The 26,506-nt window shown below is 41.0% G+C and overlaps 1 protein-coding gene across 2 annotated transcripts; it reads left to right on the top strand.

The window, feature by feature from the left end:
• Positions 1-485: 485 nt before the first annotated feature.
• Positions 486-21,470, top strand: CEP55 (centrosomal protein 55; the record flags this gene model as incomplete). 2 transcript variants are annotated; one of them, XM_079728636.1, is made up of 8 exons in its annotated part: positions 486-668; positions 3,226-3,501; positions 5,689-5,757; positions 15,501-15,651; positions 17,022-17,335; positions 18,997-19,068; positions 19,737-19,862; positions 21,270-21,470. In XM_079728636.1, 8 exons carry the CDS (start codon positions 486-488, stop codon positions 21,468-21,470), a joined length of 1,392 nt encoding a protein of 463 aa, XP_079584762.1. The 2 variants fall into 2 exon arrangements, with proteins under 2 accessions (XP_079584762.1, XP_079584763.1); XM_079728637.1 differs by having other exon boundaries at positions 15,501-15,657.
• Positions 21,471-26,506: the final 5,036 nt, after the last annotated feature.

Raw genomic sequence — 26,506 nt, 5'->3', positions numbered from 1 at the left:
GCATGTGGGATCTTCCCAGACCGGGGCACGAACCCGCGTCCCCAGCATCGGCAGGCGGACTCTCAAGCACTGCGCCACCAGGGAAGCCCTTGGTTAAAATTTGTCTTTGATTGTGATCTACTTCTTTCAGGCTTCATTTAATGGTTTAATCATTGGTTGTCCCTCCATTTTTTTTTAGTGAAACTTTTCTACTGAAGTATGACACACATACAGAATCCTGCACAAACACAAGAGTACAAGTTGACATATTGAATACTCCCCATTGTATCTACCACCCAGACTTTAAAAATATATAGTGTTACTAGCACGCTAGAAGCCTTCCCCAGTCCCTGTTCCATACCCTACTGGTTTGGCTATATCACTTCTATTTAGATAGAAAGTTTCTTCTGTTTAGCAAATTAGTTATTAGACCTTTCAAACCTGAGATTTGACCTTGTAAACTCAGACTTATAACTGTATTTTTATTTTTACAGACATTTTCAGAGATGTCTTCCAGAAGTCCCAAAGATTCAATTAAAAGTAAATGGGGACCAAAGCCTAGTAACTCCAAATCAGAAGCTGCATTAGAAAAATGTAGGGGAGAAATTGCAGCCTTAAAAACATCGGTGGATGAAATTGCAAGCGGAAAAGGAAAGCTGACTGATAAAGACAGACACAGACTTTTGGAGGTAAGACCCTTTAAACTGTAGTAAGCTTTGCTGTAGGAGATGAGAAAGTATAATGATATAATGTAGTTTTTATGTTCACTAAATGTAAAAAACAAATCTAATGTCAACTTTGGGATTTAGCTTTTAATGTGAATGTTTAAAAACCCATTTAATCATGTATATTGGCTGCTTTACAAGTAATCTTTGTTTTCAGTTTTTTTAAGGTAAAATCATTATAGATATTAGCATTTTGTCTTCTGTTAAACTATATTTCCCTAATTTACAATTTGGTATGATATAGTCTGTAAAGCAGTTAGGAATTTGCTAGAACTGGAAGGATTTAAAATTTAATCGTTAATTTGATTGTAATTTATTTTGCAAAAGTACTTTTATTGTTCATAGAAAATAAATGATCTGTACTAAATAATATCATTGGATTTCTTTACATTTTACTTTATAGGCACATCATAAAACCAAATGATTTATTATTTTTTAACACATATTTATTATTTTTTAAAAATACATAATATGTGTTAACATACTTTAACACTTTTTTTTTTAACACATATCACCAATTCTTAGACATAAAGATTATTTTGTAATCTGGTGAAGGAATCTAATAGCTTTCCTGAGAGATCTCTTTCCAGTTCATTCCACTTCTGACGAGCACTGGCTATCAAAACCCCTTTATAATCAATTTGAAATTAACTTCCTGTAACTTCTACCCGTTTGTTCTAGTTATGTCAATTAAAGCTACACAGAACAAGTCTTTTTTTTTTTTATCCAACTGACAACTTTTCAGATATCCAAGGAAATCTTGCTTCCTCTTACTTTTCTGTAGACCAACCCCATATTCTTCAGCTTTACTGGCTTTTTCTCCTCCTGGTCACTTTCCTGAACACTCTGTGGTGTGTTCATGTCCCTCTTGAATTATGTACCTAGTATTGCGTACAGTGGCAAACACAGGTTGAAGCAGTACTATTATTTCCTGTAATCTGGATGATATACTCTATGAAAGCTTAAAATTGAATTTGGATTTTTGGTAACTGTATCATACTACTGTCTTGTCTTAAGCTTGTAGGCAACTGAAAATTCCCTCATCATTTTCATGCAACTGTCCAACTCAATTTCCGCATCTTTTTTTTTTTTTTTTTTTTTTTTTTTTGCGGTACGCAGGCCTCTCACTGTTGTGGCCTCTCCCGTTGTGGAGCACAGGTACCGGACGTGCAGGCTCAGCAGCCATGGCTCACGGGCCTAGCCGCTCCGCGGCATGTGGGATCTTCCCGGACCAGGGCACGAACCCGTGTCCCCTCCATCGGCAGGCGAACTCTCAACCACTGCACCACCAGGGAAGCCCAATTTCCCCATCTTTATTTGAACAACTGTTTCTCTCCCCCACCCTCAAATGCAAGTTTTTAGTTTTATGTTGTCTTTCCTTTGTTAGCATGTAAAGCCATTCTGCTAACTTTTTCTGTCATCTCTCTATTGATGCGTTCTCCCTTATGCCAGCAGGAGTTTAATAAACATGTCTTCTTTATCTCTCAAATCCTTGAAAATGTTGAACACTCCTTTGAAGATCACCTTCTAGATTTTTTTAAAAACTTTTTTAGAGGATTTTTTTTTTAAGAAGATGTTGGGGGTAGGAGTTTATTAATTTTATTTATTTATTTTTGCTGTGTTGGGTCTTCGTTTCTGTGCGTTTCTCTAGTTGTGGCACGCGGGGACCACTCTTTATCGCGGTGCGCAGGCCTCTCACTATCACGGCCTCTCTTGTTGCGGAGCATAGGCTCCAGAGGCACAGGCTCAGTAGTTGTGGCTCACGGGCCTAGTTGCTCCGCGGCATGTGGAATCCTCCCAGACCAGGGCTTGAACCCGTGTCCCCTGCATTAGCAGGCAGATTCTCAACCACTGCACCACCAGGGAAGCCCCCACCTTCTAGATTTGACACCAAATCATTTATTAACAAAAAGCAAGTTTATGAATGCATTTTTATCCGGGTAGAACATTTTGTTATTTTTAAATTCTGTTGCTTCAAGTTCATCAGTGAGCATGTATCTCTTTGTGTGACTCACTTTTAGCCTTTAAGATTATTAGAACTGGCATGATGGGGGAATGATTAGCAGATACTCAGGTGAGAGCCAGCTTTTCTTCAGCTTTCTCTAACCACTGTTGACAGAGTTGATCTCTCCTTTCTGTGTCCATGTCCCATTCATTTTCTATATATCTTAACCACAGCACTTACCATATTGCGTTAATATATTGGTTTACCGCTCTGATTTCTCTGAGCCTAAGACCTTGGCTTCATCTTTTTTTTTTTTTAACTTTTTATTTTATGTTGGAGTATAGCTGATTAACAATGCTGTGATAGTTTCAGGTGCACAGCAAAGTGACTCGGCCATGCATATACATGTATCCATTCTCTCCCAGACTCCCCTCCCAGGCTTCATCTTTTTTGCCCTGGTATCTGGTATAATGCTGACGTGATATATAATAAACACTTCATAAATGCTTGTTGTAATGTACTGTTTATTTTCGTGTTTGACCTGGCCTTGTTCTAAGATTCTTGGTTTATATCTAGAAAATTCAAGTCCTTGAAGCTGAGAGAGAGAAGAATGCTTATCGCCTCACAGAGAAGGACAAAGAAATACAGCGACTCAGAGACGAGCTGAAAGCCAAACACAGCACTACTGCATTGCTTGAACAGCTGGAAGAGAAAACAAAGGAAGGTGAAAGGAAGGAACAGCTGTTGAAATCCTTGTCTGAAGAGACAGATGTATTGAAAAAACAGTTGTCTGCTACAACTGCAAGACTTGCTGAATTTGAAGGCAAAGCTGATACACTTTGTTTATTACAGGTACTAATTTCTTTAAACCCAGATTTTTAAAATCTTTTCTGATACAGTTTGTAATTCTTATGGAGAATGAGTTTGTTAAAACATGCTTGGCAAATGGTGAAACAGTATAGTATACTAACAGGTTCCTTTTTTTTTTTTTATAGCCTGGTACTTCTCCATAAGCAAAAATAGGTAATATGGCTCCCTCCACTCCCCACACCATTGTTTTATGCAAGGGAGTATTCAGAATACAGAATCCGCTGTGTATCTACAACAGCCAGGAAGATTTTGTTGAATTCTTTTTTCTATAGTTTGTATTGGGAAAACAGTAGGCTTCATTTTTTGGTTGTTTTTCTTATTTGAGATACCCAGTTAAAATATCAAGCATGCTTTTTTCCTAACTGTACATGCTTTTTCTCTCTATTGTTTTAGCGTCACTAGTGTAGCGAAAAGAGCAAGGATTTGTGGGTAGGCAGATCTGAGTTCAGATCTTTGTTCTTCTACTTGCTAGCTGTGTGACTCTGAACAAATTCCTTAACCTCTCTAGCCTTGGACACAATGCTAGAATTCACCAGACCCCTCTCCTAAACCTCAATTTCCACATCAGTAAAATCAGGGTAAGAATACTGGAGATTAAATGTTACAATATGTGTAAATAGCCTAGCAGAGTGCCTGGCATGTAGTAAGTGCTAAATAAATGGTTTCTTATTGATCAGACCTTTGATTCTTTTGGAAATTTGGACATTTGAATAATACTAATACTACAACTATTAATACCACTTACAGAAGAAAATCTACGGCTTTCAGATACAATATGTCAATGATGTTAAGGGTCTTTCTACTTTATCTCCCCTTTAGAGTACCTATAATTTATGTGTACTCTCATAGATGGGCAATTGAGTGTTTCTACAGATGAGTTCAAAGAGGTTAAGCTTTTCTAGAGAATTTTCATAGAACTGAAGCTCATGAAACATTATAGTCAGATCCTACGTGGTTGACTAAACCTTTACTTAAAGCTCAAGAATTAGTTTCTTTACTTTTGAAGGTGGAAATGTAAATCTTGGTAGAAATGATAATTTTAAAAATGTATTCTTATAATAATTGTGGAATACCCACTACTCATTTCTGTATTAGTCAGCATGTCTAATTGCCTAACAACCGACCTCCAAATCTCAGAGTCTTATATGACAAATGATTATTTTTCCCTCATGTCACAGCCTAGTGCAGGTTGGAGTGGAGGAGGCTTTGCTCCACATAGGCATTCAGAGATCCCCGTTCCTTCCTTCTAGTGGCTCCCCCATCCCTCAGGGTGCAGTCCTCCACCAGATCCGCTATACACAGCTGTGGGCTAGAGAGCATGTGGAGAATTGGGGGGAGCGTGTGAGGTCTAGGCCTGGGAATGGCATATCTCACTTTTGCTCACGTTCCATTGGACAGAATTCAGTCTCATGACCTCACTAACCACAGGGAAGTTTGGGGAATGTAGTCCACAATGTGCCCAGGGAGAAAGGAAAGGGATTTGATGAACTATCTCTGTCATAGTTTCTACCTGAAGGACTAAATTGAGAGGGAGAAAGGGCAACATACTAGGGTGGCTAGAACATCTTTGGAGAAAAAAATATTTTGAGCTTCTTTGCCATCCTTCACATACATCTCTTTCCTTATAGCTGTTAAAAGACTGAAATACAGCTTTTTATGAGTTTTGTTGACTAGCCTGGGTACCTTACCACCTACTTCCCCTCTTTTTTTTCCTCTATGAGAAAATGAAGAAAAAAGAGGGAACAAATTATGTTTTGAGTTCTATATGAATGAATACTAATTAATACTATTGCTAATACAAATATAATTCTAGAAAACAACTTTCGTCTTTTATTTGCCAATTTAATATTTTCCAGATTTCATTTAAATAGCCCAGCTGTTTTGTCTCCTTCTGGTGAAAATCAGTGGGCTGTTCATATACATTGAGGGCTATACTGGGGTCCAGGTGACCTCAGACGTCAAATTAGATATGAAATCTCAGGGTTTCCAATCCGCTTAGAAAGCTTCCAGGACATCTTAATTCTGCTCTGCTACCCATCACCTGGCATATACCAGATCTGGATTTTGGGATGCCCCTGTGAAGTATACTGTATTATTATGAAACTAAATATAATGAGGAAACTTCTGTTGTTAAATTTATGATGTTAACTAATATTGATTTACTTGTAGACTGTGGCTACAAGTTGCTTCAATTCACCAATGAGTAATATTCATGAAATGGAAATACAGCTGAAAGATGTAAGTTCTTTTTTCTTTTATTAAGTTATGGCTAAAGAGGACTACTTCATTTACTATTAAATTTCATGGAAATTGACAGCAGTAATGCTGTGGCTTGAAAAAAATCTTTTGAGGAGATGGAGAAATGAATGGTTTGAGATCATCTCTCTAGGTTACTACCTTTAAGTCTCTTTCCAGGCATTCAAGAGGGCCAGTTCGGGCTTCCCTCGTGGCTCAGTGGTTGAGAGTCCGCCTGCAGATGCAGGGGACACGGGTTCGTGCCCCGGTCCGGGAGGATCCCACATGCCGTGGAGCGGCTGGGCTCATGAGCCGTGGCCGCTGAGCCTGTGCGTCCGGAGCCTGTGCTCCGCAACGGGAGAGGCCGCAACAGTGAGAGGCCCGCGTACTGCAAAAAAATAAATAAATAAATAAAATAAAAAAGAGGGCTTCCTCTAAGTATGGACTCTTTAGGATAGAAAGCCCTAGAAATCACCCATTTTTACCAAATACCTCAACAGTATCCCTTCTTCACCTAAATCTAATTTGCTCAACTATTTTATTATTATAATGTAATTTAACTTGTAGTGTTTTTTTTCTTTTTGTTTATCCATGCAAGATGTACTCTTTAGTGTGAAATTATTCCCTTGGAACCAGGGTTTGCTTTCATAGTTTGAAAAGGAAACACATTCTTTGCGTATTCAATGTTTTTTTTTCTAGAATTTGATATGAGGTTATTTTAGATATATGGTAAAGCTGTATTCAAACTTATGTCTTAAATGGATTGGTGAGTTTCATTGGAAATTAAATAAATTGGGGACACAGGACTACTATTCACATTGTACTTTTTCAAGTTTTAAGATTAGATATGCAAAGTATGAAATTCTTGATTTAATTATTGGGTCAGTAGGTAGATATTGTGATTCCAGAAATATTACTGGCATGTCTACCCTGATCTAGGTATGCTCTTAAGATTCCTGTTTTATCTTATCTAGCAGGTGTACCTTGAGGTCTATTTGATCTTCAAAAGAAGAATTTAAATCTGTTGAGTGTCTGTATAACTGGGTACCACATACCCTTATCAAAGTAATTTACCTAGAGGTAACAAATACGGAAGAAACATAATTCTTAAAATACTATCAAAATAAGTTTTTTGTATGTCATATAGTATCCCCAGCATCTACAAAATTGGAAAGAATGACTAAATGGAATCTTGCAAAGTTTCTTGAATTTCACTAGTGTCTCTTTTAGCAAAGTACCTGAAAATAGATGCTGTTTTCTTAAACTCGGGTAATTTTTAGGCTTCTCAGTGCTAACTGCTTCAAAGAGCAACTAAAGTTATTTTTATGTAATGACGATTGGTCTGGGGTAGAACCTGAGATTCTCCATTTCCAGTAAGCTTCAGGAGCTGCTGCTACTGTTAGTGGTCTGACGACCACCCTTTAAGAACCATTAAATTACATTTGGGGAGCAAGAGGTGGTTTAGCTCTGGTTACCCCTTTGGAGTCTCAACAGATCTTTTAGATCAGGAGGAGAATTATAGTTGGAGGGTTTAGGAGCAGGGACAGAGAAATCTCACTCTTCAGAGTCTGCAGTGTCACAGTATTGGCTTTGGGGAGCTCAGCAATGCTAATCCTACACCCTCTGCAAAGCTCCCACAAAACTTCCTGTAGAAGTTTGCCCACCTATTTTAACAATCAGTATTTGTTATGCTAAAATAATCTTAAGGCCGAGCTGTATCATTCCTCAGCTACCATTTAGGTCTGGCTGATATTTTGAAATAATTACACAGAGTTAATGCTGTAAACATTCTCCAGTGTCAGTAACTTTGAAACCGAATAGCTAAAAGTCAGTTTTAATAGGCATTTCTTGCTCTTGATTTTAAAAATCTGATTTTTAGGGAATTCCCTGGTGGTCCAGTGGTTAGGACTGTCAGCTTCCACTGCAGGGGACACAGGTTCAATCCCTGGTTGGAGAGTTAAGATCCCAAAAGCTATGCAGTGAGACCAAAAAAAAAAGGAAAATCTGATTTTTTTTTGTGGGGGGGGCAGTACGCGGGCCTCTCACTGTCACAGAGCACAGGTTCTGGATGCACAGGCTAAGCAGCCATGGCTCATAGGCCCAGCCACTCCACGGCATGTGGGATCTTCCCAGACTAGGGCATGAACCCGTGTCCCTGCATCGGCAGGCGGACTCTGAACCACTGCGCCACCAGGGAAGCCCCGGAAAATCTGTTTTTTAAACATAAAATTATGGAAGATAAATAATTATTTTACATTTTTTATTTGGAAAAAATTCAAATTTACAGAAAAGTTACAAGAATGGAAAATGGTACATAGAACCCCACATACTCTTTACCAAAATTGAACTATTTTTGGGACTCCCCTCATGGCTAACTGGTTAAGAATCCACCTGCTAATGCAGGGGACATGGTTCAATCCCTGGTCCGGGAAGATCCCACATGTGGCGGAGCAGCTAAGCCCGTGTGCCACAGCTACTGAGCCTGCTCTCTGGAGCCCGCGAGCCACAACTACTGAGCCCATGCGCGACAACTACTGAAGCCCATGCGCCTAGAGCCCGTGCTCGGCAACAAGAGAAGCCACTGCAATGAGAGGCCCGCGCACTGCAACAAAGAGTAGCCCCCGCTCGCCGCAACTGGAGAAAGCCCATGCGCAGCAACGTAGACCCAATGCAGCCCAAAATAAATACATAAATTAAAAAAAAAATTGAACTATTGTTAACATTTTACCCCATTTGATACTCTTTCTCTTTCAATCCCCACCCCCATCCACACATACACAGATATAATTTTTTTTTTTTTAATTTTGGCTGCACTGGGTCCTCGTTGCTACGCGTGGGCTTTTCTCTAGTTGCGGAGAGCGGGGGCTACTCTTTGTTGTGGTGCATGATTTATCACTGTGGTGGCTTCTCCTGCTGTGGAGCATGGGCTCTAGACTCATGGGCTTCAGTAGTTGTGGCACGTGGGCTCAGTAGTTGTGGCTCGAGGGCTCTAGAGCGCAGGCTCAGTAGTTGTGGCACATGGGCTTAGTTGCTCCATGGCATGTGGAATCTTCCTGGACCGGAGCTTGAACCCGTGTCCCCTGCATTGGCAGGCGGATTCTTAACCACTGTGCCACCAGGGAAGTCCAGTATTTTTTTCTGAACCATAAAATAGTTGCATATATCTACAGCCCTTTAAGCCTATATACTTCAATGTATTTTCCTAAGGATACTTTTTTTTTGAGGATACTCTCTTACATGACTCCAGTATAGATAGCAACTTTAATAAATTTAACATGGACACAATACTTGTATGTATTCTACCATCCATATTCCGGTTTTGTCAATTGATGCACACTTTTTCTTCCTCCAATATAGGCTAACATTTCAATCTACATTAGAGTTTTTGCCCAAGGAATATTTAATGGATCCCTGCCAAAGCAGGAGGAAGAGCTTTAATAGCATTCCATACGGCTTCACTTTTGCCCACTCCTGTTCTGTATTTTTACTGATAACTTGGATGGAAATGGTAAATGCATGTCTAACAAATGTGTAGATGACACAAAGCTGGAGGAGATAACTAATGCGAGGAGGACTCTAAGGATACAAAACTCATAATGTCAGCATTCACTGATAGCTATCAAATTCATTTATTATTGATTCTATAAAGAAATGAAAGAGTAGATGCAAAGAGTCAGTGAGGTCAGGAGTAAAGAAGTGTTTACGGGCTTCCCTGGTGGTGCAGTGGTTGAGAGTCCGCCTGCCGATGCAGGGGACGTGGGTTCGTGCCCCGGTCTGGGAAGATCCCACATGCCGTGGAACGGCTGGGCCCGTGAGCCATGGCCGCTGAGCCTGCGCCTCCGGAGCCTGTGCTCTGCAAGGGGAGAGGCCACAACAGTGGGAGGCCCGCATACCGCAAAAAAAAAAAAAAAAAAAAAAAGAAGTGTTTACTACTTTATTGAAGTAACATCGCCATCACGTGGCCCTTTAGAATATTGTCTCTCTCGTGCTCCCTTTGGCAGCATGTATACTAAAATTGGAACGATACAGAGAAGATTAGCACGGCCCCTGTGCAAGGATGACATGCAAATTCGTGAAGCAGTCCATATTTAAAAAGAAAAAATATTGTCTCTCATATCTTAAACCAGTATAGTTTTGTTTCTCCTACTTAAGTAATGTATAGACAGATTCATTTAAAAGAAGAAAATTTTCATGACCATCCAGAGTTGACTTAAATTATTTATATTAAAATATTGCTTAAATACAGACATATTTTAAATTCGGTATAAAGTTAGGTATCTTTAGCATCTAACAATGATTTATAAGTATTAGGATATGTGTGTGCTTTTTGAGTCGTACAGTGCTACATCTCTTTTCAGTTAAATTTGAGTGTATAAAACAGAGTGGCTCTACAGTATCTCCGCTTGATAAATGAACTCTTCAGCCATATGAGGAAAACTAATGTTATAACTGCCTGACAGGTGCAGAGAGAAGAGTGGCTGGGGGGAGGGCCCTGGACTAAGTCATTGATTCTGGAGGCTGCCTCTGTCTTCCTAATCCATTTCCTAGTTTTATAGAGAACAGACATTGAAAATCCTTTAAGCCCCATACCTGGAAGCTTTGCTCATGAGTTTGTAGGATACTTGTGGAAGCAATCTAGCAAAGGTTGGAGGAACTCTCTAGACTTAGAGTTTCCCTATATAGAGATCTTTTTGGACATAGAGCTCAACTGCCTGTATCTTTTTTAAATTATTATTATTTATTTATTTACTTCTGGCTGCGTTGGGTCTGCACTGCTGCACGCGGGCTTTCTCTAGTTGTGGTGAGCGGGGGCTACTCTTCATTGCGGTGGCTTCTCTTGTTGTGGAGCACGGGCTCTAGGTGTGCGGGCTTCAGTAGTTGTGGCTCGTGGGCTCTAGAGCGCAGGCTCAGTAGTTGTGGCGTACAGGCTTAGTTGCTCTGCGGCATGTGGGATCTTCCTGGTCCAGGGCTCGAACCCGTGTCCCTGCATTGGCAGGTGGATTTTTTTTTTTTTAATATGTGATTACTTCTTGGGGGTGTAATCTTTTTTTTTTTATTTTATTTATTTTTTGGCTGTGTTGGGTCTTCGTTGCCGCACGCGGGCTCTCTCTAGTTGTGGCGAGCGGGGACTACTCTTCATTGCGGTGTGTGGGCTTCTCATTGTGGTGCCTTCTCTTTGTTGCAGAGCACGGACTCTAGGTGCACAGGCCTCAGTAGTTGTGGCTCGTGGACTCTAGAATGCAGGTTCAGTAGTTGTGACACATAGTTGCTCTGCAGCATGTGGGATCTTCCCAGACCAGGGATCGAACCTGCATCCCCTGCATTGGCAGGCAGATTCTTAATCACTGCACCACCATGGAAGTCCCTGCCTGTATCTTTTTTTTTTTTCTGCGGTACGCGGGCCTCTCACTGTTGCGGCCTCTCCCGTTGTGGAGCACAGGCTCCGGACGCGCCGGCTCATCGGCCATGGTTCACGGGCCTAGCCGCTCCGCGGCATGTGGGATCTTCCCAGACCGGGGCACAAACCCTTGTCCCCTGCATCGGCAGGCGGACTCTCAACCACTGGGCCACCAGGGAAGCCCCCTGCCTGTATCTTTAAAGGATGAAAATTCCTACCTGAAAGAAGATGCCCTGACCAAAAACTTCCAGTATATTCTTACCACTTATCCCATCTCACCCTTATAGAGTGAGATTGCGGGGCGGGGGGCAGGAGCCCCTCCTTTTACAGTGTACCTACAACAAATGCAGGATGATTCATAAAGAATTGAACACTTCTGAAAATGTATTCCAGTATGTATATGTTACTTCAGTAGAGTTACGCCATGCAACTTTTTTGTTAAGAACTTTGTGTTTTTGCCATCTCTTTCTGGCAGCCCTGAAGGTTAAGAAGTTACACATCCTGGCTGCCACACTTTCATCATTGATAACAGTAAATTCTAACAGGTCTGGGATGAATTATGACACAAAGGATACATATTATACACTTGTAAGATTATAGAAATGGTTGTGATAGTTCCATTATGCATTACTTAGTTAATGAGTAATCGATTTTTGAAAATGTTTTATTCTTTTTGAATCACTCTAAATGTATTGTTCTACTGTGCGTAAGGAACTGCTAGATTCTTTCCTGCCCTCTCCTCTTCCCTGAACACTCACAAACTCTGGTTTGGGGCTACAAGGCTTGCTGGTTCTTGTAGCCATTGTTTCCCCACCCCATGTTGTCAACATCATTCACAAACATTTATCAGGCAGCCACTGGCTACGGAAACAATGAACACAAACAAGGAACTGTGAAAGAAAGTATCTAAACAAGCCTGTGCTCAGCTGTCCAGAGGGCTCAGGATGTAGCTACAATAAGAAGTATCATCAAGAAGCAATCAAGGTCATGAGTATAAGATGCCAAATAGATTGAGTGGACATGAAAATCACTACTGGCTTAGGAAGGAGAGGAAGCTTAATGAGGACAGTTATGGTGAGAAGCCTTGAAAGACAAGCCTGGATTCATCAGAACTTGATGAAAATGTGGTATTTAAGTGGGCAGGTAACATAGGAAGGGGTTCTAGGGCACTCTGTACAGAGGGAAGAGGCACAGAGGGTGTGCACAGTTGTGTAGACAACAAGGCAGCAGTGGAGGAGAGGAAAGGCCAGGCTGCGACCTGAAGAGATGGGAGGCGGCAGATGGTGGACAATTTTAATGTCAGCCTAAGGGAACATAGCTACAGTTCAGCAAGTGGTGTTCTGAAGCTTTAAAATATTCTCAGTTATTTAATACAATTAGAACAATTTAGCACTTTGGGGGACCGAGGAAGAGATTGAACTGAACTTATTAGCAGTCACTATTTTAACTCAAAATACTGAGTTATCGTTGTATTAACTGACTTAAAGCTTTTGGTCATGGCTGCATCTTCTCTCGCTCTTCTCAATGGGGAAATCACCCTTAAACTGAGGATTTCTAAATCCCCAAATGATCAGGGTTTACCAAGACTCAACAGTGAATCATTGCTCAAGCAGGTATTCCTGTGGGGATAGACAGGTGATAGCATGGGCGGCAGGCACAGAGGGCTCAGTACCAATGAGCTTGGCCATTGTGAAGGGGTGTTAGCATCACTGTGTACGCCTCCTCCTGGGGCCCTTCATCCATAACATTTATGCATGTGACATCAGATTTAGCTGTGCATGCTCTCTTTACACAAATAGTAATTGAGACTTATTTCCCCAGCCTCCCGGTAACATAGAACGAAAGGGGGGCGGTCCCATCCTCTTGGACTGAAGACCTAGATTGGAAAGGAGAGAGGAGTTATAATCTCATTGCATGTTGGTGCTACAGTGTAAGAATTTCAAGACTTTTTTCCCTCTAGTACCCACAGGTGAATTGTCTTCTTTGCTAGCTTTCAACCTGAGTCTACGCCCTGCTTTCAATAACAACAATGAAAGCTGTTACTGGCAAAACAGGAGGTATGGATGAGGGGGAGGAGGTATGTACTGTTGCTGGGGATGCCCCGGCAGGCTCCTTTGGCTTTGCCTTTGACTGAATTTGCAAGGATCCAGTAGTTAAGAGAAGTGAGAGTTAGAATCAGAAGATATATGAATTTGTCCTAGTTAATAATCAAAATATCGATAGAATTTTTCATTAAGAAATTTCATAAATCTGTACACCTCTGTCCATATCTTCTACCTTGTTGTATCCACTAAAGTTAATGTAGTTTCTTTTTTTTAAATATGAAACTTCATTCAATTTTATTTTATTTTATTTTATTTATTTATTTATTTTTGCGCTACGTGGACCTCTCACTGTTGTGGCCTCTCCCGTTGTGGAGCACAGGCTCCGGACACGCGGGCTCAGTGGCCATGGCTCACGGGCCTAGCCGCCTTGCGGCATGTGGGATCTTCCCAGACCGGGGCACGAACCTGCGTCCCCCGCATCGGCAGGCGGACTCTCAACCACGCCACCAGGGAAGCCCTGTGTATGTATGTATGTATGTATGTATGTATGTATGTATGTATGTATTTATTTATGCATGCATGCATGCATGCATGCTGCGTTGGGTCTTCGTTGCTGCGCGTGGGCTTTCTTTAGTTGCAGCGAGTGGGGGCTACTCTCCCTTGTGGTGCGAGGGCTTCTCATTGCCGTGGCTTCTCTTGTTGCGGAGCACAAGCTCTAGGCGTGCGGGCTTCGGTAGTTGTGGCATGTGGGCTCAGTGGTTGTGGCTTGCAGGCTCTAGAGCGCAGGCTCAGTAGTTGTGGCACACGGGCTTAGTTGCTCCACAGTACGTGGGATCTTCCTGGACCAGGGCTCCAACCTGTGTCCCCTGCATTGGCAGGCGGGTTCTTAACCACTGCGCCACCAGGGAAGCCCTTAATGTAGCTTCTTATGTGAATATTTTGCTAATGTCTTGCCACGGATCAGGTGGTATGATCCACAGAAAATGTAGATGTGATTTTATAAAATTTTCCAGCTTGTGCTCGGTGGCTGGTAAGGCATCATCTAGTTTCTTGTTGGAAAGATGTAACTGAAATGAAAAAATAATATTAGCAGTAACAGTAAAGTGAATCACTTTCCCTCTTACCAGCTAACTTAAACAGACACTGCTTATTTTATTAATATTATCCCATCATTCAAATAATTTCTTGACTACACATTGTATGCAAAAGCTGGGAATCCTCTTGGAAAAGCATGGTCTGCCACTTCAAGGAGCTTACTATCTATTTGAGAGAAACAGCAAACACAGAAAAAAGGTGAAGATGGTTGGTAAAATAATTTTTTAAAATATGTAGACATATGTATATATAACAACTGAGTTCATAAGCCCCTATACAAACCAGATGAATAGTCCCAATTTGGGATTTTTGAGTTCTGAAAGATGTAAAAGATGAAAATTGGTGATAAGGAGAAAGGGTGGTATTTAAGTTTGAGATGGAGTTAGCAGTGCAAACAGTTTATTGGGGAGTGACATCTGTGAAAGGAACAGGAAGGCAGCAGGACTGGGCAGGGACACCGTCAGGCCAGGATGCAAACCTGAGAGAGCCTCTGTCCACCTTGTGGAGAGCTCCCAGGCAGAGCCCTATGTTGGGTGGAAACAGCTCTTTTTTATTTTATTTTTTAAATTTAATTTATTTATTTTTGGCTGCGTTGGGTCTTTGTTGCTGCACGCGGGCTTTCTCTAGTTGTGGCGAGGGGGGGCTACTCTTTGTTGCGGTGCCCGGGCTTCTCATTGCGGTGGCTTCTCTTGTTGCAGAACATGAACTCTAGGCACGTGGGCTCAGTAGTTGTGGCTCACGGGCTTAGTTGCTCCGCAGCATGTGGGATCTTCCCGGACCAGGGCTCGAACCCATGTCCCCTGCATTGGCAGGCAGATTCTTAACCACTGCGCCAAAGGGAAGCCCCAAGAAACAGCTCTTTCTTAAAAGAGTATCTGAGCAGTGCATCTCCACCTCTACCACAAAGACATTCTGTTTACAGAGAATGACATGGACACAGACACAAAGCAAATTGTGTATAGGAAATAGCAGACAAATGAACTTAACCCCATGTAGATGTGACTTTGCCATGTTATTAGGTATTCTGAAGGTGTGTGGCCTTAGAATGTGTCTCTGTGTCAGGAGCTTTACAGTGGTTGCCTAGAATCATTATATGACGTGAGCTGTAGAGTTTTTGTGTGCTGGAAAAGACTGCATCCCTTGGGCTCCCTTGTCCATTTTAAGAGTTTGGGTTTTTATTATTGATTTGCTTTCATTTTCACTTTGAGGCTCTGGAGAAAAATCAGCAATGGCTTGTGTATGATGAACAGCGAGAGGTCTACGTAAAAGGACTTTTAGCGAAGATCTTTGAGTTGGAACAGAAATTGGAAACAGCTGTTCATGTACTCCCACAGGAGACAAAAAAGACTGAATCAGAAGGTACTGGTATAAAAATGTTCTTTAGGGTTGGCCTGCCTGACATTTTTCAAAAGGAGAGATTCATCAAATTTAGATTCTTATAGACATGTGTTATAAAGTAAAGTAAGAGCAGGTCTGCTAGCCCTGAAGTAAGAAATACCATTTTAGCCAGTCTGTTTCATTTCCCATTGTTTTCTGATACCAAAGGGCATAAGTCACAGGGTAAAGGGATCTTGCAGCCCTGAAGGCACATTAAGTTTTCTCCACCTTACATATCCTTCCCCTCCTTCAAAGTCCTTCTCCAACTTTATTTCCCCCAGTGCTGACCTTATCTTTTTACTCAGCTTCCCTTTAGCAGTTATTCATATCAATCCCAGGAGAAAGATTACATTTTTATGCATTATTCTTCAATCATTTGAATCTCACCCTAGAATTGAGGTGAAGTTTCTTCTGATTGATGCTGTCTTTTTTGCCAAGTGGTCTGCAGCTTCTCTGACACTGATTTCCATTGCATTTCACAAGAAGCCTACGAGGTGGGATCGTTATTCTCATTTTACAAATAGATTCAGCAGTTCCAGGTGATGAGCCAGGAAAAGAAAACCCCCTGTGCGGAGCACTCATTTAGAATGACTGACAGCCTGAGTGGGACTGGAGCCTTGAATTATAGAGAGAGAAGGCTAATGAAAGGCCAGCAAGACTCATAATCTTAGAGCTTCACATGTGAATATTGAGAAGGAAACTAATGCTAAAAAAGTATAAAAGAAATGTCTCTAGAGATAATTGAAAGCTTTTTATTCCTAAGGGGACAAAGTTACTACTGTAATGCCTTTATAAGTTTACTACACATAAAAGTAGGATTTTAATTATGTCTTTTTCTCGGGTAATATAGTTTTCCTTTTCTCTCTCCCTCTCTCTCTCTCTGTTTTATCAAAGCAATATAAGCACTCGTTAAAATAATTTAATAGTAGTACAGAAGACCCTGTTCTACCTTTCCCATCCCATCCTAATGCCTATTTCTTCCTCCCATCAGGGCTGCTTTTAAACATTACTGTTTTTGGTTTTGGTAATTACCTCCATATCTATAAATAATGAGTTAATGGCCCTATTTGTTGATTTGTTTTCTTTAGACATTAGGGACTTTCCCTCCCTCAGAATAATTATATTACTGTTTCTAGTTCTTCTGTTTATTAATTTTGTGACTTCAAGTAGTATACCTGAACTTCTGTTTCTTGTTCTGTCAAATATCAGCCATGTTCCCTATCTCTTGACTCTTCGTTTTTGAAGGTGAGGAAATAAATGTGATCTTGTTTATAGAAACATATTTACATTTATTTCTTCAGGAAAATTCTCTCTTTTATAAAGTGAGTTGTGCCCTGATGTGTTTGTCATAGGTTATCTTCAAGAAGAAAAGCAAAAATATTACAACCATCTCTTGGCAAATGCAAATAACGATCTTGAGGTGGAACGACAAACAACAACTCAGTTGAATTTTGAACTTAGTGAACTTAGAAGAAAATTTGAAGAAACCCAAAAAGAAGTGCAAGATTTAAATCAGCTGTTGTGTTCACAAAGAAAGACAGATGTACAACATCTGGAAGACGATAGGCATGAAACAGAGAAAATACAAAGGCTCAAGGAAGAGAATCATCTTGCCAGGGAAAAACTTGAAGAAGAGAAGAAGAGATCTGAAGAGCTCTTATCTCAGGTGAGTCTAACCAGCAAGGTTTTCCATGGTTTATAATTCAGAATTTTCATGGTACTTACTAAGTGTCAGGGACTATTTTAACTACTTGGGAACCAGCAAGGAGCAATGCAAGTTCCTGCCCCCTCCTAGGAGTTCGTACTTAGGAGGGAGACAGACCATAAACAAATACCTAAATAAACAAGCAAACTAAAGAAAATAAAACAGGGTAATATGACCAAGAGAAATCGGGGGCCAGCGGAAGCATCACTGAGGAGATGGTATTTGGACAAAGCTGATGGTGAGAAGGAACCAGCGAGGTGGGTGACTGTAGGAATTCCCTCCTAGTGGGAGGAAATCACAGACACAAAAGCTGAGTGAGGAGGAGTTAGGTATGTGTGAGAAGCTGAAAGAGGGTAAGTTAAGGGGGGATCAAGGCTGATTCCTAGGCTGGCACTGAGATTGTGATGACACTGGCTCATGTTAATTACCAGATGCCCTCCATGTTCTCACTATGCTCACAGCTGGATCCAGGATATCCGTCTCAGTAACGTTGGCATTACTGAGGATTATTAGAATTAAATGCTACTTCAACAGAAACTTATTAATTTAAATTTTCCCTGGCAGCATGAAGTAATGGAAAAAACATAATTTGAGGTCCATACCAGGTCTCTAATTGTGTGGCCTGAGGAAAATCAGCTAACTTCTCTGACTTGCAGGTTATTTGTGTCAAATTAATAATAGTAAATATAACAACCTCTTCTCAGCTCATAGGACTTTTATGAAGTTCAACTGAGAGAATGTAAAAGTGCTTTGTAAATTAAAGGGCTAGGTAAATGTTAGTTATTGCTACTATTAGAATAGTAATTTGGGGGACTTCCATGGTGGCACAGTGGTTAAGAATCCGTCTGCCAATGCAGGGGACACGGGTTCAAGCCCTGGTCTGGGAAGATCCCACATGCCGTGGAGCAACTGAACTTGTGAGCCACAACTACTGAGCCTGCGCTCTAGAGCCCACGAGCCACAACTACTGAAGCCCGCGCGCCTAGAGCCTGTGCTCTGCAATAAGAGAAGCCACTGCAATGAGAAGCCTGTGCACCGCAATGAAGAGCAGCCCCCGCTCACCGCAATTAGAAAAAGCCCATATGCAGCAATGAAGACCCAACGCAGTCAAAAATTAAATAAATTAATTTAAGAAAAAAAAGAATAGTAATTTTTAAAATCCTCTAAAACTTGAGAGAGAGGGAAAAAAATAGTCTGTAATATTTGCCTTCTTAGTCTTTACCACTCTTACTTCTGCCTGCAGGTGCAAGCAGTGATATTTATGAAAGATTATGCAGAAGTGACTGAGAAGTTTGCTCCTACTCTGGCTGAGGTGGCCAGGCTCTGCCAGCTGTTACCCTACTCAGAAATATTAGTGGATGTCAGGACCTAAAGGAAAGTGGGTGTGTCCACTGCGGTTTAGTGCTTTTTATCAACATTCAGTCTGTGCTGCAGGGAACTCTTGGCCTGGGCAGTACTGCTCAGCTGCTTATATAGATAGGTTGCCCAACCACAGCTGGAAGGACTCGCCCAGAAGAGCAGGTGTTGCCCTGGTTAGAAATGTGAGCCTGTCATGCATCTCAGGTCAAGGTCAAACCATAAAATGTTAATGTGACAGTGTTGGTTCTATTTACATCCTACAGGTCCAGTTTCTTTACACGACTCTGTTGAAGCAGCAAGAGGAACAGACAAAGGTAACTGTGTTGGAACAACAGGTATTTATTGTGGTTGCTTCTAAATTCAATTTAACCCTTTAGAAAATGGAATTTTTCCTCATGTTTACACTATTCTGTGAAGAAACATTTGCAAGTTGTAGAAAATGTTTTTTAAAAACTTTAACAAAATATTTAAAGTGACTATCTGTGCCAGCCATATGTTCCCATTACTATCTTTAGGCTAAACCAGATTCTCTAAGGTGACATGGCAATTTTCTTGACAGGTAGATGTTTGTCTTAGCAAACTTTATTCTTCCCTAAATGGCTGCTAGTCTGACCAGATGTCCCTAATAGGGCTGCTTGGTAACTTCAAGTGGAACTCAAAGAGACACCAGTTATTCTCAGAATAGACACCAGAGATTTTTAGTATATTCCAAACCAGGGAACAGCCATCTCTTTCCCTTCCCCACAAAAAGGAGGATGGGGAGGACAAATTCTAACCAGCAACTTCTTAACCTGCTCCTCACTCACTTATACCTCAAGCTTTGGTTTTGCTCCTTGGACAAAGCTTTTTCATTTATCAACATCTCATTGTGCTCAGAGGAATTCTTGCTCTAATGGTACATGTTTGCTTCTTGTGCTAATAAAAAAAAAATGCAAGCATCCAGTCAGGAAAACTAGACAGTATATACTAGCTGTCATTGTCCTGTCTTGGGCATTTTTTCTAGATGCAAGCACGTACTTTAGACTTTGAAAATGAAAAACTTGACCGTCAAAATACGCAGCATCAATTGCATGTAATTCTTAAGGAGCTCCGAAAAGCAAGAAATCAAATAACACAGTTGGAATCCTTGGTGAGTTCGGAATGGTTAAACTAAAACTTAATTTCATCTTTCTCTTTCTGCCATCTTTCTATTTTTATGTAAAACCATTTCCTGAAGTAGGAGGATACAGCTTAAAGAATGGCTGTTTCTCAAATCAATCAGATCAAATCCCCTGCCTCTTTTGAAGCAACTGCCCTTTGAGCATCAGTACAGAGGACTAGACAGAGGGACATTATGGGCCTCTTGGTAATGATAACATTACCGGTGCCTGGGATCATTCCCCACCCACCCTGGGCTCTGTGATTCTAAAGGCACTAAACAGTGCCTGGCCTGGGGGATACAGGAGACAAGGCAGGGCAGTTGTAGATCCTGAATTGAAATTATTCTTTTCTATTTAAAAAGAAAGAAAGAAAAAAATGCTGGTTTTAGGGCTAATGGACTATTAATGTTAATACTCTCTTTTAGGTATATTGAGTTGAGTACTTTCTGTGGGTTACCCTGAGCACATAATCTTTTAAACATTAACCTTTTAAATAACATGCTTCTGTGAGGAAATGGTTTTTGATTTACCTATTTTCATCCTGTTAATAAGCTTTGGACCAAATCTGTTAGGGTCTGTGTTGTGTTATGTCCCATTAGCACACATTTTGTATATCATCCTAGTACTGCAGAATATTTGCAGATGGTGAAATGTTACAAACAGAATTCCTCAGTTTTCAAAAGAGAAAATAGCAGTTGTTAAAATCATTTGTAATTTCTTTATGAATAAAAGACAGAAAATAAATTTTTGGCTCTATTTATGTCATTGATATTGACCATTTATAATATTTGAAATTGAAATTTATAATTCATTCCTGTTGATGACTGTTTTTCAAAGTATAGGAAGCCAAAGGGTATACAAAAGAATCCATAATTTTCCTGTATTTTTCTTTGTGTTAGTACCATCCATCATCTTCATATTATGTTGTAAAGTACTCATTTTTAAGCTTTACTGACTATTCTAAATTCCTCAGGGAAAAAATCATGAAATAGGGAAGCCACAAAGGAATTATACAGCATCTTAGTCATTTCTGTGTATAACCTGTTTGACCTGCTAAAATTCTTTGCTGCTCTTAATTCCATGTAGTTCTTTATTATTGAAGTTACCCCTCTTTTACAAACCTAGCAAACTTTGTCAGCACTGCCCACCCGCCCACCTTTACATTTGGCTCTAATCATTTTAATAAAACCTATCTATGTAAACACCCAACCCTAGTACTTCCTGGGTAATTTGGGTGATTTATAACCACCTTGTATGTTACCACCATAATACCAGTGACCAGAGAGATTCAGAAGAAAATCTGTCTACAGGGCTGAAGCAACTGGAGTACCTGTGGAGCAGTTACTGGATGGTAGGCCATCTATACAAACCGTATTCGTTTGACATTTATTTTTCAGAAGCAGCATCGTGAGTTTGCCTTCACAGAGCCATTAGTCACCTTCCAAGGAGAGACTGAAAACAGAGGAAAAGTTGCCTCACCAAAGAGTCCTACTGCTGCACTAAATGAAAGCCTGGTGGAATGTCCCAAGTGTAATATCCAGTATCCAGCCACCGAACATCGAGATCTACTTGTCCATGTTGAATACTGTTCTAAGTAACAATATACTTATTCTTTGTTTTTGTGTCAAAAGATTCAGTACTGTATTTTACGTTAGCTTATGGACATTTTGAATTACTTATTTCACCTCAGATCAGAATGTGCCTATATACTTTTGAGACTCTGGCATAGGAGTGAATCATTGTATTATTATTATTTTTTGCCTGATTTTCATTTCCTTGGCAGTGATACCTCCCTGCAATGGTTCATCTTGAGGCTTTAGTGACAGAATGTGGAGAGCATTGAATGCTGAGATGACTAACATTTTGCACTGTTAAAGTACTTGATGGAGAAAAGGTAGTTCAGGTTATTGCTTGTGGGTCAAATTTGTTACACCAACAAGCAACTATTTTATGTTTTGTGGATTTTTAAAAATCAAAAGTAATTAACCAGGGATCTTATTGTGTTAGTATTTTTTAATCCAAGCACTTATTAAGCCTACAGTTCTGATTTTGATGTCCATTGTGAAAAGATGGTGATACTTTTTTCCTCTTTTTTTCCTTTCTATGATAAAGCGGTTATTAGAAAAGTTGGGGATTTTCCTGATCTTTATTGCTGCTTACTGTTGAAACTGTAAACTTACCTGTGTTCTAAGCACAAAGCAGATTCTGTTTAAGGAATACTCCTTAGTAGCCACACACAATATTTTCTGTAATGTTAACTGGCTATAACTTTAACTTGAATTTCATTAGCACATGTTGGTTAGCTAAAATTGTTAAAATGAATTTTGACAAAACCACCTAGCCCTCTCTTTTGATTTGCAGGTGTTTTATTTATTTATTTTTGGCACTCTTAAAAGCTGGGCGATGTAATGAGCAGATATTTGCTTATCTGAATATATATTTTTATACATGCATGTGTAAACCAAGAAATTTTTTATTTCTTCAGGTTTTCTAAAATGCTTAACACTGGGCTACTGTTAGTAATGTAGAGGAGAAAAGAATAAAATTATATAATAAGTTTTGCTCTGAGGAGTGTATATGTATATAGACAGGTATTGTAAGATTTCTGCCCTGAGAGGGGTGCCAGTGAGTTACAGATAAACATACAGTGTAAGATGATAAGGTGGTTAAGGACACCTTGGAACCAAAAACTGCATGAAGCTCAGAAAGTTTACGCAAAATGCCCATAATCATAAAAAAAAGACATTCTTGGATTTCAGACTCCAGGTCGACTCCAAAGCCCGTCTTCTGTCCACCAGAAAACCCTTATGAATTCTCCAAACTCAGTATCCTTAAGTGATATAACTGGAGTAATGGGATGTTCCTTGAGTTACAGAAATGGCAGAACACACCTAGTCTCTTTCATCCCTCTGGTCTGGGAAGTTCTACCTTATCAAACCCCTCCACCTGTTCCATGGATCCATGCTGTGCCAATTCGGCAAACATCTTTACGTTCATTCTCCAAACATTTATTAAATGCCAACTACACGCAAGGCTCTGGGCTAGATGTTAGTGACACAGTGATAGTAAAATGCAGCTCCATCTTCACAGTCTGGTAGACGAGACCAACAGCTAAACATATAAGTATAATATGTTGTAGGAAGTGCTATAATCAAGGTATATGTTGAGTAGAGGAATTCATTTATTTAAACCCTCCTTTATTCTAATAAAGATTGGAGGTCTGACTCTTCAAAGATATGTCTTATACTAAGATAAAATTTAAAAGAAGTAGGAAAAAGCAATAGTAAGACAAGACTTAAGAAGTGAAATGGAGCCACTCACAAGGGTAGCCCCAAGGCAGGCCATGGAGCGCTTCTGAGAGGTGAGCCCTGCGTTTGAGCACAGAGAAGCAATCCTGTACCCCATTCACAGCTGATCTTCAAGAGAAACACCACTGTAGTGATCCTGGTACTGAGATAATAAAGAGATGCCTCCAGTGTGCCTTTGCAGAGAAGAAAACATATAACTAGAGGTCCATGGCCTCAACAACAACCTCACCTTAAACAGCAGTGAATTCCACTCCGCTGATTTCTTAATGATAGGGGTGAAAAACGTCGTGTCCAGAGGCAATTCCGTAACCGTCAGCGGCAGGCAGTACTATCCTCTCCCAGTGTGTAGCTCTCTGCTGCTCTGGCTTATCCCAGAGTAAATTTTAGTCAGAGGAGCCAACTCAAAAGCCCCTCTGACGGGCCAGATGGGAACTCCAATGAGCCAGCCCGCCAGCCGGACCATGGAGGCTGGAAAATGCCTGTCTTCACCCAAAGGGGGCGCAGCTGCCCAGCTCCAGCCAACGTCGTATGTGAATGCAAGCCCAGTGTGGCTGATCTTTCAGATTGTCCTAGAGAAATCTCGTATTTTTTTTTAAATAAATTTATTTTTTTTATTTGTTTATTCTTGGCTGCATTGGGTCTTCGTTGCTGCGCGTGGGCTTTCTCTGGTTGCTGTGAGCTGGGTCTTCTCTTTGTTGCGGTGCACAGGCTTTTCATTGCGGTGGCTTCTCTTGCTGCGGAGCACGGGCTCTAGGTGCTCGGGCTTCAGTAGTTGCGGCACGTGGCCTCAGTAGTTGTGGCTCGCGGGCTCTAGAGTGCAGGCTCAGTAGCTGTGGCGCACGGGCTTAGTTGCTCCGTGGCATGTGGGAACTTCACGGAACAGGGCTCGAACCCGTGTCCCCTGCATTGGCAGGCGGATTCTTAACCACTGTGCCACCAGGGAAGTACCGAAATCTCGTATTTTTAAGTGTGAAATCTTCCGATTTTTAAAGGTTGGAAAAAAATTTTTTTAATTTAGCACTGGGCCAGACGTATTTTCAGTATGTAACATTTGTTTAGAGCATCTGAATGGGGCAAAAGGAAGAGTGACTAGCTCAGCCTGAGATGGGTAGGAAGCTAAGGGAGGCTCTCAGTTTTGCCTCCTGTGTGAGGACTGAGGTCTCCCCAAGTCCAGTTCAATCAAAGAGGCCCTGAGGGGCACAGTGAACATGGCCCTCCCTGACCAGTCCCTTCCACCTGCGATGTGATATTCTTTTGTGGCTACATTTCCCAAACAGAACTTTTTGGCTGCCAACATTTTCTCACTACCCCCTGGTCCCCAAATCTGACAACTGAGGGAATGTCAGGGCTGGAAGGGAACTATGAGGTCACCTACTTCAGTGTTTTTGGTCCAGGAAATCACCTCAGCCTTGGAGTGTGTTGAAAATGTTGATTCCTTGGCCTTCCCCATATCTCCTAAATCAGGGGGTCTAGGGGTGGGAAGCGTGGAATATGCATTATTAATGAGTTCTCTAGGGCATTCTGGTGTATCACTGAAGACAGAACGACTGAGCTAGTCAAAACTTGACTCCCTGATGAAACAGTACCAAAGACAGGCGTGACCTATCCCAGGTCACTTAGCAAGTTTGCAGGAAAATGAGGGAGGCCCAGACTCCCAATGGCGGTGGTTATTAGAGCCCCTACCATTTTGGCTTGTGTGACATGATTCCTGCAAAATTACTCTTTCCAAGATCCCCAGTGCTCTGTCGTCTAAGGCAAATCCAGTGTTTGCTGGTCTGGTTCTCTTTATTTTTCCTTATCGTCTGTGCTGTGCTCTCTGCTTTGAATCTAATGATATTTTTAGCTTTGGATGGTTGAGTGGGAAACACGAGTAAGATACCGAAGAGTCCAATCTAGTAGTGACACCCAAGCAAAGGCGAAAGGCAGGATCAAGCTAGGGTTTTGCCCAGAATCTGGAGAGATAATGGAGAAAGGGGCAGAGAAGGCTGATCCCTGGGGCGCATCTTGTGGTCCACGAGGAGAGAGGAGAACTCAGAATCAGATTAAAGTTGTGTCCCCAAACCAAGCAACCAAAGAAAGAAGGAATGGCATGCACCCGTGGGAGAATGAGTTAGCATCTGATAATAACCTTCACCTTCTTGCCTGCCAGACTCACTCTGTTGATTTAACCCCAGGACCAGCACATCTTCCACTACAATGGTGGAACAAGTATTACAGGTAAGTCTTCTGAAGGAATCTCACCCATTTTAGGGGATGCACCAAGCACTGATCTCCTCACTTGATTAAGCAAATATTTAACCCATCTGCAACGGGCAAGGTGCGGTGCAAGGCACTAGTGGTGGAGAGGAGGGTACAGCAGAGATCACCTTTAGCAGATCCAAGGCAAGGTGGACATCAAGGCAGACCAATGACAACACAGTGAGGTTAAGTGCCTCATTAGAGGTCACCCCACGGAGAGGCTTTACAAAGGAGGTGATGACTAAGCCAAGTTTAAGGAAACAAATAATATTCAAGTTTTAACAGTGTTTGTTCCTGGACTTATGTTGCAAGTGAATCATTCAACATTGCTTAAAGAAAAATATGGCCTGTGTTATATCAGTTACTATCTGATGACAAAGGATGTGGGTGTAGAGGAAGGGCAGAGGTGTAGATCCAGATTGTGGTACAAGTCATATCCTATTGATGTTGAGATGCATGTCGCCACCAAGACACAGAAAGTAAACTGTTTTGAATGTTAAATATCAGACTGGATAATAAAGGTTTTGATGAAGGAGAAAAAAAAGTTAGAAAAAGGTCAGCTTTGCTGTTTGATTTACAGATTTTGTAGAATGGCACCTATGCCACCTTGCATAGATTAGGAAGACGTGTATTTTCACTCCATTTTTATAAGGTGGAAGTAAGAGATGGTGGTGATGGGATGGAACTGATACTAGAGGATTAAGAAAAACTTCCAGAGTATATTATTTTCAGTGCAAATTTAACAATCTCTCACATTTGCACATGTGCTACAGTAATAATTGCCTTCTAAAGGAACTGATTCTATTTATTGGAGATCAAAAAGGAAGCATCTCAGAATTTAAATTTTATTTTGTATTGCTTCTTTGGCAATTTCAAGGAAGCATATTACTGTGGAAAGAGCCTTGAAATGGGAACCACTGGACCTGGGATGAAAATCTGTTTCTGACCTTGAGCAAGTCACCTCAACTCCCTAAGCCGCAGCTTCCTCCACTCTAAAATAGGAATGTTCATGCCTGTCCTAGCAATTTTCCCAGGCTGTCATGAAAATCAAAATCCAACTTATTTTAGGGAATACTGTATATTAAGTG

The sequence above is a fragment of the Hyperoodon ampullatus genome, assembly GCF_949752795.1.
Source record: "Hyperoodon ampullatus genome assembly, contig: scaffold_482, whole genome shotgun sequence".
In the NCBI taxonomy this organism is placed as follows: Eukaryota; Metazoa; Chordata; class Mammalia; order Artiodactyla; family Ziphiidae; genus Hyperoodon; species Hyperoodon ampullatus.
Note: the sequence above shows the minus strand (reverse complement) of the source record. Positions and strands in the feature narration are given on the sequence as shown.